The 15,856-nt window shown below is 42.2% G+C and overlaps 1 protein-coding gene across 1 annotated transcript in view; it reads left to right on the top strand.

Moving 5' to 3' along the window:
* The first annotated feature begins 2,650 nt into the window (after positions 1–2,650).
* Positions 2,651–15,856, top strand: part of LOC124001225 (ras-specific guanine nucleotide-releasing factor 1-like) — a 35,240-nt gene continuing 22,034 nt past the window's right edge. Inside the window, exons 1-10 of the mRNA XM_046307859.1 lie at positions 2,651–3,257; positions 8,377–8,483; positions 10,734–10,881; positions 11,855–11,950; positions 12,057–12,310; positions 12,702–12,781; positions 12,934–13,127; positions 14,789–14,898; positions 15,066–15,184; positions 15,694–15,854. Of these exons, the coding sequence (XP_046163815.1) occupies positions 2,982–3,257; positions 8,377–8,483; positions 10,734–10,881; positions 11,855–11,950; positions 12,057–12,310; positions 12,702–12,781; positions 12,934–13,127; positions 14,789–14,898; positions 15,066–15,184; positions 15,694–15,854 (1,545 nt within the window). The 5' untranslated portion in view covers positions 2,651–2,981. The remainder of the gene's footprint in view (positions 3,258–8,376; positions 8,484–10,733; positions 10,882–11,854; positions 11,951–12,056; positions 12,311–12,701; positions 12,782–12,933; positions 13,128–14,788; positions 14,899–15,065; positions 15,185–15,693; positions 15,855–15,856) is intronic.

Below are 15,856 nucleotides of genomic sequence, written 5' to 3'. Positions count from 1 at the left end.
GCTCTTATTTCTTCGAATCTATATACATTGTACGGTTTATATAACCATTAGATGAATTTGACTTTGGATTAATATCAATCCCCATGAATAGCTAGCTAATTGACAGAATAGAGGAAAAAAAGGTCTGATTAAATAGCTGCCTTAGAAAGAAGAGGGATTTATGATAGAATGCATCTGAGAGAGAGCAGATAACCACAGGGATGAAATCATAAATAAATGTCCTGTGAGAGAGAAGTAGCCAGAGGACTGACAGCACCAGATTAAAGGCTAGGCCTTTTAAACAAATTGGGTGGTCAGAGAGGCATATTGCCTGTGTCCTAGAAGATGTTTTATAGCTCAGATATATAACCACTGTGACACAGAACACTTATAGCACAAGCCACAGGACATTATGCCATGAGCTCCAACAAGTTCAGATAATGGGTTCCTCATATGATATTAATGAAAACTATGGAATACCATGATGTATTGTTGTAAACAGAGTAGTGTACACATTTATTGTCAGGTCAATCTATTAATCTGATACTGGACAGTTTTTTTGTGCCTCCTTTTTTATGGGAGGCTGCATTTTATGAAAACAGGCTGAATTAGATCCAGTGTGCAATGACCTTTAAAACTCAAATCCAACACCTACATGTTCTGGAATGGAGAGGGAGGGTGAAATGATCTCCTGTTCACTGGTATGAAACATTTGAGAGACCTCCCGAAATACTTCAACAACCCTGCTAACTCATTCTATTACAGTATTTCACTGGTGTTGATTTCCAACACCTTAAATGAACTGTTAAAGTCCGACATTTGAGTCAATTTATTTGAGTAATGCCAATGGATGTCTCACGAATCACCTTCCAAAATCCTAGTGGCTTTTAATCAACTCTATGAAGGTTAAGTCCCCCAGTAAGGGATTTTAATAGCTAAAGATATCCATTAATTGAACAGAGTCATCCTGATGTTGCTCTTTGTATCTTGTGCTGGCTTTGAATGATAGCATTATTCAGCAACATATTGTATTTTATGAGGCGCTGTCGATTTTATTGTGTCTGAAAATGTTGTCATCAAGCCTCTTATGGAATGGCTGTAGATAATCTGCTGCCCTGGGACTAATCAGAGCAACTAATGAGAGAAATATAATACAAGAGAAGAGAGCTACCAAAGATCAATAAAGACAGATTGCTGTGAATCAATTAGTGTATGGGTTAAGGAGACCATAATATACCTCCTCGTGTGTGACATGGATGTAAACAGCCAGTATGATTGCAATAAGAAAGTGGTGGTTATTGGATGAGAGAGAGAGAGAGAGAGAGAGAGAGAGAGAGAGAGAGAGAGAGAGAGAGAGAGAGAGAGAGAGAGAGAGAGAGAGAGAGAGAGAGAGAGAGAGAGAGAGAGAGAGAGAGAGAGGTGATGAAGCAGGAATGTGTATAGCACAGCAAGGGCAGAGCAGACAGTCCTCAGATGGGCTGAAATGAGTTGTCCCTGCCAGTCTGGTATGTGTGGACCTGGCTGGCTGGCTGAGGAGAGCCATGTTAGGGAATGATGGATGAGTGACCATTAGCATAAGCTTAATATAATAGAGAATCTGAGGGAGGCCACGGTCTCAGCGGATAAGACAGCTATGGCCTCCAGCTCTTTGCATCATGTGTGAAGTGAAGAGAATGGATTTCATTTTTTTCTGCTAGAATAAGCACTTTGATCTTCAACAAACAAAATGTCAAAGTATTTCCTATGCTAACATCCTGTAAAGTAGGCTAAAGCCAGTTCCATTTCCATTCAATATTCTAAATATACAATTTTGAAATATACATTTGTTGAAACAATTGAGGAAACACAGTTGGATGTTATTTGAAAAATACTGCTGCTTACTGTCCTGTGATGATGGCCGCTCTGAAAACATCTCACTCTTCATCCCAGATCGAGGAGTAATATGGGACAGCGTTCTCCAACCATCTGCTTTCTGTCACTGGACCCTAATTTACTGCAGCCAAATCTTTGTTAGGTAGGCTGAGAGTGCAATAGTACTGACAGCAACAAAGCACCATGTTTTATTGCAAGGAAACAGAAGGCACTGACAATTGCTCAGGTGGGTCCACTTGAATAGGTTGCCAAACATGGGCTAAAGCAATTCAAGATGTATGTCCAATCGACAGAATCATTAACCAAATATATTACATGAATGTATTGGCAAGGAAAACGTGTTATTGATGTGTCAGTGAATAATACTGAGCTTTACAGTTGAGTGTTCAAGACTGGCAACTGGTCTGAGATTATTTTATTTAAACATTTGAAAGGTCTATGGTATTCTGTGAATCACATGGATTTAGGACCCTTATAAAGCCACTTGTTCAATGTACTATAGTCTGTAATGAGCTTTCACTATATTACTGCCCCCTTTTGAAATGCATGCTTTTCATTCTCCGAGTAGCAATTCGCCAATAAGACAACTTCCATGTTTGTTTAATGAGAGTAATCAAGTGTAATGTTTAATTCGAAACACCTGAGAAATAAGCATGAAAAAAAAACAGCTCATGCAATGTCTTCACTTTACTTGTTTTTAATTCGTTGTCCAAGGTTCTGAAATGTGCTTTCCCAAGGACCCGTCACGTGACTTCCCTGCCTGCCTCGCTCAGCACGGAGCTCACTGGTTTCTGGAGATTTCACGTGAGAATACGACAAACCACGTCGCGCACTCTGTAATTCTCTTCCTTTGCCAGTCTCGGTTTAAATTGACAGTCGGTCTGTTTCTTTTTTCTTTTTGTGGAGGAATGTGATAATCGAAGCCCTAACAAGCTCGTCAACGAATTTAGGATGATACATCCGTGTTCTTCGTTTTGTTTCTCTCTTTTTTCCTTCATGCCAACACGGTAAATGCAGGGGGTAGAGCGGACTGCTTGTCCGCAATCACAAAGTCCACGTCTGTCTGGGGACCGAGTTTAAGAAGATGTAAGGATCAAGTAGCTTTTTTCAACCAGAGTCTCTTTATCAAAATGCAGAAAGGAATACGATTTAATGATGGGCATGTCACCTACCTGGGTCTTTTGGCAAAGAAGGATGGTACGAGGCGAGGTTGCTTGAGCAAAAAGAGCTCAGACAACACTAAATGGCACACAAAGTGGTTCGCTTTATTACAAAATATGCTGTTTTATTTTGAGAGCGAGTCCAGCTCTCGACCCGCAGGATTATACCTGTTGGAGGGCTGTGTGTGTGACAGAGCGCCGTCACCGAAACCCTCACAATCATCCAAGGAGTGTTTAGAAAAGCAGGTAGGAATAACACACATTCAAGTTCATAACATTGTTTCATTTGTCTTTTGGGGGGGAAACGACTGTAACTAATTTACAGGTTGATTGAATAAACATGAGTGATGCACCAATTACCGATGTACAGATATCCTCATTGTGAGGTTGAAAACAGGTGATCATGTGAATCAGACGGTTGAATGTTATCAGTGCATGTAACGGATCTTTTTTTTGAAGAGTAGTCTAGCCTACTTGAAGTATTGCCATGATTTATGTTTTTTTTCTTCCTATTCCTCTTTATTCACAGCAATTATTAACATTCCAATCCAGCGGAATTATAACCTACCGTAGGTCTATATCAGATTAAATTCAGAGCCGTTTGCTCAGTGTGCGTGTGTTATGTAATCTGTGCATCGGATTAATGATTCCATTATCAACACCAAATTGAATACCGAGCTACCTCGCGATTTTGCTGCATTGTGCCTTCATCGGGTTTGCTTATTTGAGACAACAATAAAATAGCAACTAATTGGAAATTATGGATTTATAGAAATGTATAAATCCCTTCATCTAAATTGCCTACATAGTCTAAAGGCCTATGTGTTTTTAAATGTGGTTGATCTGGACATATTATTGTGCAACCAACGTAATGTTATCTCACTGTTATACAGTCAAGTTTGGTGATACTGTTTTTTTTTTCAGGAAAATTGCGCTAAAGAAAAAAGGTATAGCATCTCAGAGTCGCCATCTTGTGGAACATGGACGTAATACCACTGTTTGACGTATTGATTTAACTCTCCCAGACTCGCACTGATATTAATAGCATCCTACCTTGGCAACTGCGTCTGCAGCAAATAGTGTTTAATAACAAGACCGTAGGCCTATTTCAAGCGAGCATTGGGGTCATCATCACTAGTGTTTTTATGTTTTGGTACATTGCATTTTGCTCTCAAAGAAATGGGCGGAGTTATTCCTTCACATTGGGATCAGTGAATGGTAGGATGAGGCTGTTCAGATCTGGAAGAAGAAAATAAAACGTAATCATTTGTCTTGATTGGCTACCCACTGTAAGCCTATTAATAATATACAGTAGGCCAGGGTCTGTAATATTTCCAGTACTTTCAACTAATGAAACGTACCCATTGATGTGGAAGAATATGATTTATAATGCTGGAGTAAAACTGTAGAAGTAGACACCATAAGATACTACGTTCTTACTTCAAATAAGATGGTTAACTGAAATCCTTCATTTTCTTATATGGCTCAACTTGTTTCACATTTCTTACAGAAAAACAGTAATGAAAAATAGAATGCAAAATGGTGCTGTAATCCTGGTGTTCTCTATTACCGATATAGGATATTTAGAAGTATTGTGCACATGAAAGAAGATGTAATGATTGTGGAATATTTTGTGTGTAGGATCATTGGGTTGAGGCTATATCTGTGAGTGGTTCTGTTTGTGTCTGTTTTGTTCAGTCTGCAGTGCCCATCCATGACTGTATAGGGCTGCAGTCCAAAGAGAGTCCAGGCCTTTCCTGTGAACAGCTGTCCCTGTGCTGACAAAGCAGTATGTGGCATAGTGGCTAATATTTTGCTCTCCCAGTCCCCTCAAAAGAGAATGAAAACTCCTTATATCACAAACGTGCAAATTGTTACAGAGGAGTTTGTCAGGAATTTCCTTGCTTTGATCCATCCTGTTCATCGTGATTATCTGATGGCTATCTAAAACAGAGACGTTGATGTTGTTTTGATAGTGTCTGTGGAGTCTGTATGTGAAGGAATGATCCATTCCCACCTGTCTCGCTTCATAGCTGCCAGAGTCAACAAGCTCTGTTCACAACTTCATCTGTGTTACATAGTTCAGATTGTATTTGTCACACCCAATTGCATCCTACTACCATCTCCAAGCCAACATACATTACTGCTTATAGCAGTTATTTATTAGAAAACAGAAACACCACCACACTGGCACATATAGCACATGTGAGTGAGTGTTCATTGGTCAGTCCGTGTTCATTTGGTAAAATATGAGCAATACATTATAAATTATATGTAATTATTGAATATACAGATGCCTAATCTTAATTAGATCATTCTTTTGTTGCGAATGATTTTAAACTTGTAGTGTATTCAATGTTTAAAAAGGCTTCTTTTGTAATTTCCACTTTAAAATGTCAGAATTGATTTGCCCTAACGAAAAATGTATCAACCTCTACAAAAAATGTCAATGAATTATAATCCACATAATAATTCACATTTCTTGTTGCTGCGGGATTATTTTCCTGCTGTAGCAAACTGGCTCAAATTAAGATGTGACATCTGTAGAAGAATGAGCTGTATTTTTATGTCTTATGAGTATGTATAACCAGAGACCATTCAACTTGTTTGCACACCAGCAAGTTTATCCTGAATGATAGGATATAGGATGGCACAGAGACAATCAACAGCCTAAATCTGTGACAACCCTAGGATTTAGAGAAGTAGACTTTTAATGATAATCTTCATTAGTCATGTTATGCCGGATTGTAATGAACATTATCTATACTATTCATACAAACTGTATCATATTTATATCACTCCCATTTCTGCCCTCACACATTGGCAGATTTACATGAAATTTTACTGAAGTGAACTGCAATGATGCAGGTCGTTGTGAAGTTTGACAGCTTTAGTGGCCACCATATTGATGAGAGCGCAGAAAGACAGAGGTGCCAGTGCTTTCTAAAGCGAGCATTAATGCCCCAGGACGTCTTGCCTTTCTCATATTGCATCAAAATCAGGTGTTTAAATGACCTTTTAACTGTCACTACAGTTCTGGATTGACCATTTAATCCCACATTTATGTATCCCCAAAAGCCGTTATCTAAAGAATGCTCATGTATTTGAGCCCAAGGTTCCTATGGCAACCTTATTTGCATCTAAAATAATGATGTGTGGAATGGCTCAGGGACTGCAGAGAGTGTGTCGTCGCGACTCCCTTCCCCTATTAATACAACCAATCGCTATCTGTGCTAAATTTGTTCCTTGCAGTATCTCGTAGGGGTCAGGGCCCATTTATAGAAAAACACAGTCACTCCTCTTTGGAGAACAGCAATATTTTCTAGCATTCCGCAGCCAGTGATGGCTGATGTATTTCTGTTCTGTTCTTTCTCACCCCACTTTGAGGTAGCTGAATGAGTGGATGACACTCAAAGCCAGACAGAATATTGGGACTTTTTATTGCTATGAGCAAAAATATGTAGTAGATTTCCTCTATAGAGTATATTTTACCACTTCAGTTCTCCGACATTGTGCATAATTATATGGCAGGATAATATGTGACTTGCTAATGCTATGCTAATTCACACGAAGCATAGATGGGAGGAAAATGATTGACGCTGCATGCCTGGTTGCTCTTGTGGACAGGTGGGATATTGTTTTATTACAAAGGCCTCTGCTCTGGCTTTTTTGTTATTCTGTTAGGGGAATGGGTTGCAGGTACAGGCATGTAGCAGATGTTGGTTTAGGCTGTATCACAACATTGACTCACTTACTGGTGACTTAAACCTGTTTATTCCTTCCTTGGGGAGCATAGGTCATCCACAATTTTCAACCAGCAGGCACAACATTCCATTATCACAACATTGATTTTCCAGCTGCATGAGAAAAATGTTATTCATTACTTACATCTCCAAAACAAACAATTGTTCAGTTCAGATCATCAGGTTTGCAGCTTTGATTGTATATGCTAAGAAACCATTGAAAGTGTGTGAGTGGTATGACTCAGCCATAAACATAAAGCGCAAAGCAGGCTATGTGTTAAACAAGCCACTCTCCCTGCTCTTAAAGAGAGGATGAAGGAAAACTACAACAACAACAAGCATGCATCCCTGACACAAATAGATTCTCTTTGAAGGGAGGATGAATACCTAATGAATGTGAAGATGGAAAAGCATTCAGCCATGAATAGTGATGAGGTGCAGGTTGATGGGCACCTGTTGGACATCTGCAGGCCAAAGATAAGGCTTGGCTTTCACTCAACATGGTTGCTGCCAAAGTACACACAAGGAGTCACGTTTTTAACCTTGAGCGTGATTCCAATGTGTGAGATGTGATAATGTAGGCGTTCTTTTCCCAAGCAGCACTGCTCTTTTTTTCCATCTAGCTATTTTGTTGTGTGGTTTGGTGTGGTCAGAACATATTGTTTTACAAGAAAATTGTACGTGCAATTATATTATTCTTTGAATAAGGATTATTCATCATATGTTAAGGGAGTGTTAAATGTACAACAAATGTGTATAAAGTGACTATATGCACAAAACAGTAGTCTGGCATGGTCTGAAATGAACTTCTGTTCCATCAGCGAATGTGGATGGTCTATGATTGTGATTGTGATGGATGGTGGATGGTCTATGACCTATGACATCTATGAGGTGACTGTGATGGATAGTGGATGGTCTATGATCGTGACTGTGATGGTTTGTACACAGACCTAGTGATGCTGGGGAATTCAGCGCAGAGAAGACCTGCTTAGTTAAAATGGAGTGAGACAAGAAGCGCTAAGAGCCTATCCATTCGCACAGAGTGGAGTTGCTAGGTAACAGGTAGCACACAGTTATGTAATTGGCAATGCCTCCAGCTTACATGTCTTATGGCTTTTCCTCCTGGGAACCAGAGCCATCCCAGGCAGCCAGGCAGTCAGGGGGAGGCTTCCTACTAAAAGCCCCATCGATTGAGCTGGTGGGTGAGGATGTGGGTTTCCCTTTCCCACCCCCCTCTGTGCTGTTTACTCCCCTAATGTCAACAGTGAGAAAGGATAGATACAAGCTTAGATTGTGAGAGGGTTCATGGTTGCAATGATGTGTGTCTGCAGCTCACAGATTTTTAAGGGTGACAAATAGTCTTCATATTTTTCTGGTAAAATATACATTTAGTGTAATAGTTTTTGTGGTGTAGCTCCTATACTATGCATTGTCTGACCTTTTCATTGCATTTTGTGGTTATAACGTGTTATCTCATCTAGATTCCTATGGAATAATACAAATACTTTTTTCTCATACAATGTATTAAAAAATAAAGAATACAAAAAGGCCTCCTTACCCGTGCAATCTAGTAATCTGTTTACGAGCTAATTAAACCTGTGCTTTGTTTTGGTGTGTTTTAGTACTACTTCACCGTAAATTTCACCCATGAAAACCAGAAAGCCCTGGAGTTGCGTACAGAGGATGTAAAGGACTGCGATGAATGGGTGGCTGCAATAACACATGCCAGGTACCAGGCCTCTACTACTTCCGCTCTACCCAGTCAACACCTGCATCAACACACACATGGGCTATTATTGATGCTTGCTGTATGGCTGGGTTTAGTCTCTTACTGTAGATATGACATGATGTACGGTTTGAAACAAGACTCTGTTGAGGTGTGACAGAAGTGTCATGCAGCATTAAGGCAAGCGTTTTGACATACAGTCCTGGGGACAAATCGTAAAGTAAATCTGATAGGGGCATTGATAAGGTCTGTGCAAAGGCCCCCTTTTTTGACTTTTTTGTCTCCTGAGGTATGTATGTAGCTCATGTTAAAACACATTGCTCACAGTTTGTTATTAAACTCTTGGCTGTGAATTAGTATTGAATGATTTCAGTTGACTGAAACAGGCTGACTGGTGATGTAGTTTACTGTATAATAATCATTGTGAGATAAGCAGTGACGTTGTAATGATTGGTGGTCTATTGTGACTGTGGATTTGAGAGTTAGAATACTAGAGTAAACAAGGTGCAATTTCGAAATGTGGTTTGTACATCACCAGTGTTTTGCTTGTTATGTCATGTCTCCATTAACTTGCCCGGTTATTTTTGTTGTTGTTTTGTTTTAGTTTTTTGTTCTCGTAGAAAATAGATTTGAAAATTGCCTGCTACAGTGTGTTTCCATTTAACAATCTTGCGTCGATAAAAACATCTGGACGTGATGGCATGCAACAACAAAAAATCTACTTGTTCTCAAAACTTACAGTGTCTAATAGAAATTAATTGGTTCAAGTGTTTCCATTACCCATTTAGGCAAATTGCACATTAATAAATTGCAGACAGCCTGCATGCCCTCCACCTAGCTCTTTCATGTTGCAGGTAGCCTGCAAAAGTCAGCATGGATAGAATGCTAGAATATTTGCCATATTCTAATTATTGTCATGTGCCAATGTATCGCCACGGTCCGTGCCCTGGTGAATCTTACACTCCTGTAGATCTGAAATAATTGGATGGTGAAACTTGCATCCAGCCAACCAGAAAAGCAAGGCGAAGCAATTCAGCCATTCTTAAAAGTCAGGACAGGATCCTACAAAGAAACATCATTTTTATAGTTGAACATTTTATTTAGCAGGCATTTGTGTGCGGTGGAGCTTCATACTGTAGGTACGTGTTGACATCACATGCCCCACGTACCTTTGTCAGGTATGCGTAAGTGGCTGCAAGGGAGTCAGGCGCAGGAGAGCAGGTATTTGGTAGCACACAGAGCCTTTTATTCAGGCGAACCAAAAGCACACGGCACAATGAACACAAAATACAAAACAGGTATATATAACCCAGCGCATCCATACTAACGTGAGCATACATCAAAACAGATAAACAATACCACACAAAGACATGGGGGAAACAGAGGGTTAAATACACAACACATAATGAGGGACAATGAGAACCAGGTGTGTGGAAAAACGAGACAAAACAAATGGAAAATGAAAAATGGATCGGCGATGGCTAGAAGGCCGGTGACGTCGACCACCGAACACCGCCCAAACAAGGAGAGGCATCGACTTCGACCGAAGTCATGACAACCTTAAAACATTTTCGGCAAACATAATTTATTCGAAAAACAGTTTCTATCATCATTTGTTACAATAAATAAAGTTAGACAAAAGAAAAATCCAACCCAGTCGAACAGATAAAAATTGATTCTCTATCTACCATTTCCATTATACACGTTGCAATGATTTTTTTTGCGACATTGCTTTTGTTGAATAAACCTGGGTCAACGGAAACCTGCCTACTGACAGTCACTCGATTAGCCCATGTCAGCTAACATTATTTATATAAAAAATGTGTCTATCTGCCAGCTATCTAAACCTGTAGTAATCGCGGTTGTATTACCGGCCCGGCCCCCCATTGATTTTGTTAGTCACTCACTCAGATATAATATTAAAAACTGCAAACATTTCTCTCCACCCTTGCCAAAATGTATAGAATTGCAGAAAATATGCTATAAAACTGAGGAAAAACAATTCTGCCCGATAGTAGAATTGCAGCTAAATGGAGGGGATACGCAGAACCGCAAGCTACTCTGGCCCCTTTCCTGTGGCCCCTACCCCCATAAAAGTTGCCCATTCCTGTTCTAAACCAAGGGGGTGGATTGGTGGATGTATACAGTCTGCATGTGGGGGAGCATATAGAGTCTTGAGTTTGTCTGGAGCTTTTGAAATATGTCTGTGGTGAGTTGCTGCAGTGTGTGTGAGTGTGTGTTTCCTGTCCACAGTTACAGGAACCTGGCCACGGAACACGAGACGCTCATGCAGAAGTATCTCCATCTACTCCAGATCGTGGAGACAGAGAAAACGGTTGCTAAGCAACTTCGACAACAGATAGAGGACGGGGAAATAGAGATTGAACGGCTAAAATCAGAGGTAATATTCATAATGATTATTTCTGCCTCGGTGGGGCATTGTTATTTTTTTGCCATACTGAACAGGAAATGGATTGGAGCTTGTGTGGGATCTAGGGCAACTAGAGTACAGTTAAATGTCTCTCAGGAGCACCGCTCAAGATTTCTAGGATTTTGTCATCTGAGTGAACTGAAATGGATAAGGGCTGTGCTAGTTGTTTCTTTATGTCTATCTTATTTGATCATTAGAGAGAGAGAGAGAGAGAGAGAGAGAGAGAGAGAGAGAGAGAGAGAGAGAGAGAGAGAGAGAGAGAGAGAGAGAGAGAGAGAGAGAGAGAGAGAGAGAGAGAGAGAGAGATTGGGAGAGGAGAAATGGGAGCGCCACTCTGTCACAAAGAGATGTGTGCAGACCCACTGGGCTCCACTTTGCATCTCCACTCATAAATAATCCCTCCAATAAAACTATGCTCCCTGCTGTATTCTTCAGATCAAATAGTCATTTTACTTTAATGTGCAAATGTGGGGCTTGAAATGAAATGGTGTGTTGAATATGCATGAACAGGGCTTTATTATACACGGTGCACCCCTCCACCATCCCACCCACCCCCCACCCCACCCTCACAAACATAATAATAAACTATATCAGTCTATACAAAGTAAATGGGGACACTTACCTTCAGACAGTTCTGAGTAGCTCCCAGCTCTTTTGTGCAACACATTTATGGCTTTTCAATGTACAGCAGCACAGTATCGCACAGTACATCTGCATTTCTAACCAATGGAAATGAGTGCTGATGTAGAGATATCAGCCAGGTGAATAGAGTTAGTATATCCACCACCACTACCACATGTCAGAGCTGGCAGCTTTGACAGCCTCTAATCTCATTTGACACAGTCACTTTGTTAATACGCTGGCAAGTGAGGAGTAAACTTGGAGAGCAGGTTGTGAGTGATGATGACTGGTCTATCCTGTCTGTGGATGTTCTCTTTGGCAGCTTTCCGGGCTGCACAAAGACAACGGGAAGATCCAGTCAAGTCCAACAGCCGAACCCAGCGAAGATGATGACTCTGAACTCAAGAAAATCAAAAAAGTACATATTTTACACAAAATATTTTTGATTCTATTTTCTGTTATATTTGCCAAAGTTGGGGGAAAATACTCACCTTCCATTCCCCACAATTCCCGTGGTCCACTAGGTGCAGAGTTTCCTGCGAGGCTGGATGTGCAGGAGGAAGTGGAAAACCATCATCCAGGACTACATCCGGTCACCCCATGCAGAGAGCATGAGGAAGAGGAACCAGGTGGTGTTCAGCATGCTGGACTCTGAGGCTGAGTACGTCCAGCAGCTCCACATCCTGGTCAACAACTTCCTTCGACCCCTCCGTATGGCCGCCAGCTCCAAGAAACCACCCATCACCCACGACGACGTCAGCAGCATCTTCCTCAACAGGTGTGCAGCTGTAGATGATCACACCAAGCAAATTACTCACACTGCTGTCTCTCACCTCTCTCAGGGAGACAGTGATATGACTGTCTCAATGCTGTAGGACTTTATGTTCATGCTTTACAACTATAATGAGAACATAAAGACAGTGAGATGTGATGGCAATATACTATGTAAAAGCCTCATTCTAAGATATTTATTTAACCTTAAGAACAGATTATTATTTGCGATGATGACCTGTCAAGAGACAAGTGCAGCGATATAACATTTAAACACACTTGCACGTACAGGCATATTTGCTGTTTGCATGTTTGAATCCTTTTTACAGAACTATGGCTAGTGTATATTTTTCTCAGAATCGATACTTAGAGTCCTGTTGATTTACCCTTTTCTTTAGTGAGACCATCATGTTTCTGCATCAAATATTCTACCAAGGGTTGAAAGCAAGAATAGCAAGCTGGCCAACATTAGTTTTGGGTAAGTAGACTAAACTCCTTTTTTGGGGATCACTCAAATGAATGGATGAATATGATAATACTATGATAATAATATGCCCCAATTGTTCTCAATATCATCTGTCAATCTCTCATTCAGTGTCTCAATCTCTCATTGGTCCTCTCTTTCCACAGCGGACCTGTTTGATATTCTACTGCCCATGCTAAACATCTACCAGGAGTTTGTGAGGAACCACCAGTACAGTCTGCAGATTCTGGCCCACTGTAAACAGAACCGAGACTTTGACAAGCTGCTGAAGCAGTATGAGGCCAAGCCCGACTGTGAGGAGAGGACTCTGGAGACCTTCCTCACCTACCCCATGTTCCAGGTGGGCATACAGTACTGTTCACTCTACTGTCTTCTCATTGACTGTCCAGACCCTGTGTCTCACCTGAAACAGCTCTCTCTGTCCAGACCCTGTCTCTCACCTGAAACAGCTCTCTCTGTCCAGACCCTATCTCTCACCTGAAACAGCTCTCTCTGTTCAGACCCTGTCTCTCACCTGAAACAGCTCTCTCTCTCCAGACCGTCTCTCACCTGAAACAGCTCTCTCTGTCCAGACCCTGTCTCTCACCTGAAACAGCTCTCTCTGTTCAGACCCTGTCTCTCACCTGAAACAGCTCTCTCTGTCCAGACCCTGTCTCTCACCTGAAACAGCTCTGTCTGTTCAGACACGGTCTCTCACCTGAAACAGCTCTCTCTGTCCAGACCCTGTCTCTCACCTAAAACAGCTCTCTCTGTCCAGCCCCTGTCTCTCACCTGAAACAGCTCTCTCTGTCCAGACCCTGTCTCTCACCTAAAACAGCTCTCTCTGTCCAGACCCTGTCTCTCACCTAAAACAGCTCTCTCTGTCCAGACCCTGTCTCTCACCTAAAACAGCTCTCTCTGTCCAGACCCTGTCTCTCACCTGAAACAGCTCTCTCTGTCCAGACCCTGTCTCTCACCTGAAACAGCTCTCTCTGTCCAGACCCTGTCTCTCACCTGAAACAGCTCTCTCTGTCCAGACCCTGTCTCTCACCTGAAACAGCTCTCTCTGTTCAGACCCTGTCTCTCACCTAAAACAGCTCTCTCTGTCCAGACCCTGTCTCTCACCTGAAACAGCTCTCTCTGTCCAGACCCTGTCTCTCACCTGAAACAGCTCTCTCTGTCCAGACCCTGTCTCTCACCTGAAACAGCTCTCTCTGTCCAGACCCTGTCTCTCACCTGAAACAGCTCTCTCTATCCAGACCCTGTCTCTCACCTAAAACAGCTCTCTCTGTCCAGACCCTGTCTCTCACCTAAAACAGCTCTCTCTGTCCAGACCCTGTCTCTCACCTGAAACAGCTCTCTCTGTCCAGACCCTGTCTCTCACCTGAAACAGCTCTCTCTGTTCAGACCCTGTCTCTCACCTGAAACAGCTCTCTCTGTCCAGACCCTGTCTCTCACCTAAAACAGCTCTCTCTGTCCAGACCCTGTCTCTCACCTGAAACAGCTCTCTCTGTCCAGACCCTGTCTCTCACCTGAAACAGCTCTCTCTGTCCAGACCCTGTCTCTCACCTGAAACAGCTCTCTCTGTCCAGACCCTGTCTCTCACCTGAAACAGCTCTCTCTGTCCAGACCCTGTCTCTCACCTAAAACAGCTCTCTCTGTCCAGACAAAGTCTCCACCACTGATCACTAACAACACAGCAGCCATTTGTCTCACATGCCTTTGCTCAGAATATCCCTGTTAAGTTTTTCATAACCACATAAACCGGTTGTTTGTGAGGCCCAGGTTTTCATAATGGCTCTTTTCTGGCAAGGCATGCAGTTTCAGTGCAGTCTGCTCCACTGGGGTCTACTTTGGGCTCTGCTGTGTTGGTAATAAATTTCTGCTGATGACTGTGGATGTGCATAGAGCTCCCCACTGATCTGCTGCTACAAGTTTGTGTGTGTGTGTGTGTGTTTGCACACAATCTTGTATGCAAGTGTGTGTGACTCACCTGCCCCTATTCATTCCCTGTCATTCCAGATTCCCCGCTACATTCTTACACTCCATGAGCTCCTGGCCCACACACCACATGAGCATGTGGAGAGGACGAGTCTGGACTATGCCAAGTCAAAGCTGGAGGAGCTGTCCAGGTATACCTGCCTTACCACCTTATTGCACCAAGCAGCACACAGGACACCTCAGTTCATCAACACTTTCCTAAGTTGTTAAACACAAGCGCAGTATGATAATTACTTATTGTACAGAATGTATACACACTGACAAAGTAAATACAATGACATTCCAAATCTGCCCCTAGAATCATGCATGATGAGGTGAGCGAGACAGAGAACATCAGGAAGAACCTGGCCATTGAGCGCATGATCGTAGAAGGCTGCGAGATCCTCCTTGACACCAGCCAGACATTCGTCAGACAAGGTAGGCCCTTAGAGAAGATCCACAAAGGAACCACAGATCCCACATAAGGACACGATCATAGAGATGGATTTTCTGCCTCTCAACTGTTTGACTGCCAGCCCCTTTGTGTTCTCACAACTTCAAACATCCATAGCCCTACCTGAGCCTCCATAAGGGAAAGACTTAACCAGAGGGTTGGGCCACATAATCCTGTCTGTCTCTGAAGAACAGCATGTACTGAGAGTGGGCCGAATCTTTCATTTCCAAGGGTAATTAGACTGTTAGGAGGCAATACGACGATGAGTCAGGGTTTGTAAATGTCATTCATCCCTAACAGTCTTTGATGGACGTTTAAAGAAGAAGAGGCAAAACATATAGAGAAATGGTTTAACCCTATAGTATGTATATATCCCCCCAGTCAATGAATAGGTTGAGGGGAGGCCTCTCCCAGTCTTGCAGTACAGTTGATTTGTGGGCCTCTCGTCACTGACAGGGCCCCTTGCTGTCTCTCTCCCCCTCCTGCCATATAGGCTCTCTCATCCAGGTGCCAATGAGTGAGAAGGGCAAGATCACCCGTGGGCGACTGGGCTCTCTGTCTCTGAAAAAGGAGGGGGAGAGGCAGTGCTTCCTCTTCTCTAAGCATGTCATTATCTGCACCAGGGGCTCTGGAGGAAAACTGCACCTTACCAAGGT

Source organism: Oncorhynchus gorbuscha, linkage group LG02 (genome assembly GCF_021184085.1).
Source record: "Oncorhynchus gorbuscha isolate QuinsamMale2020 ecotype Even-year linkage group LG02, OgorEven_v1.0, whole genome shotgun sequence".
Lineage (NCBI taxonomy): Eukaryota > Metazoa > Chordata > Actinopteri > Salmoniformes > Salmonidae > Oncorhynchus > Oncorhynchus gorbuscha.
Note: the sequence above shows the minus strand (reverse complement) of the source record. Positions and strands in the feature narration are given on the sequence as shown.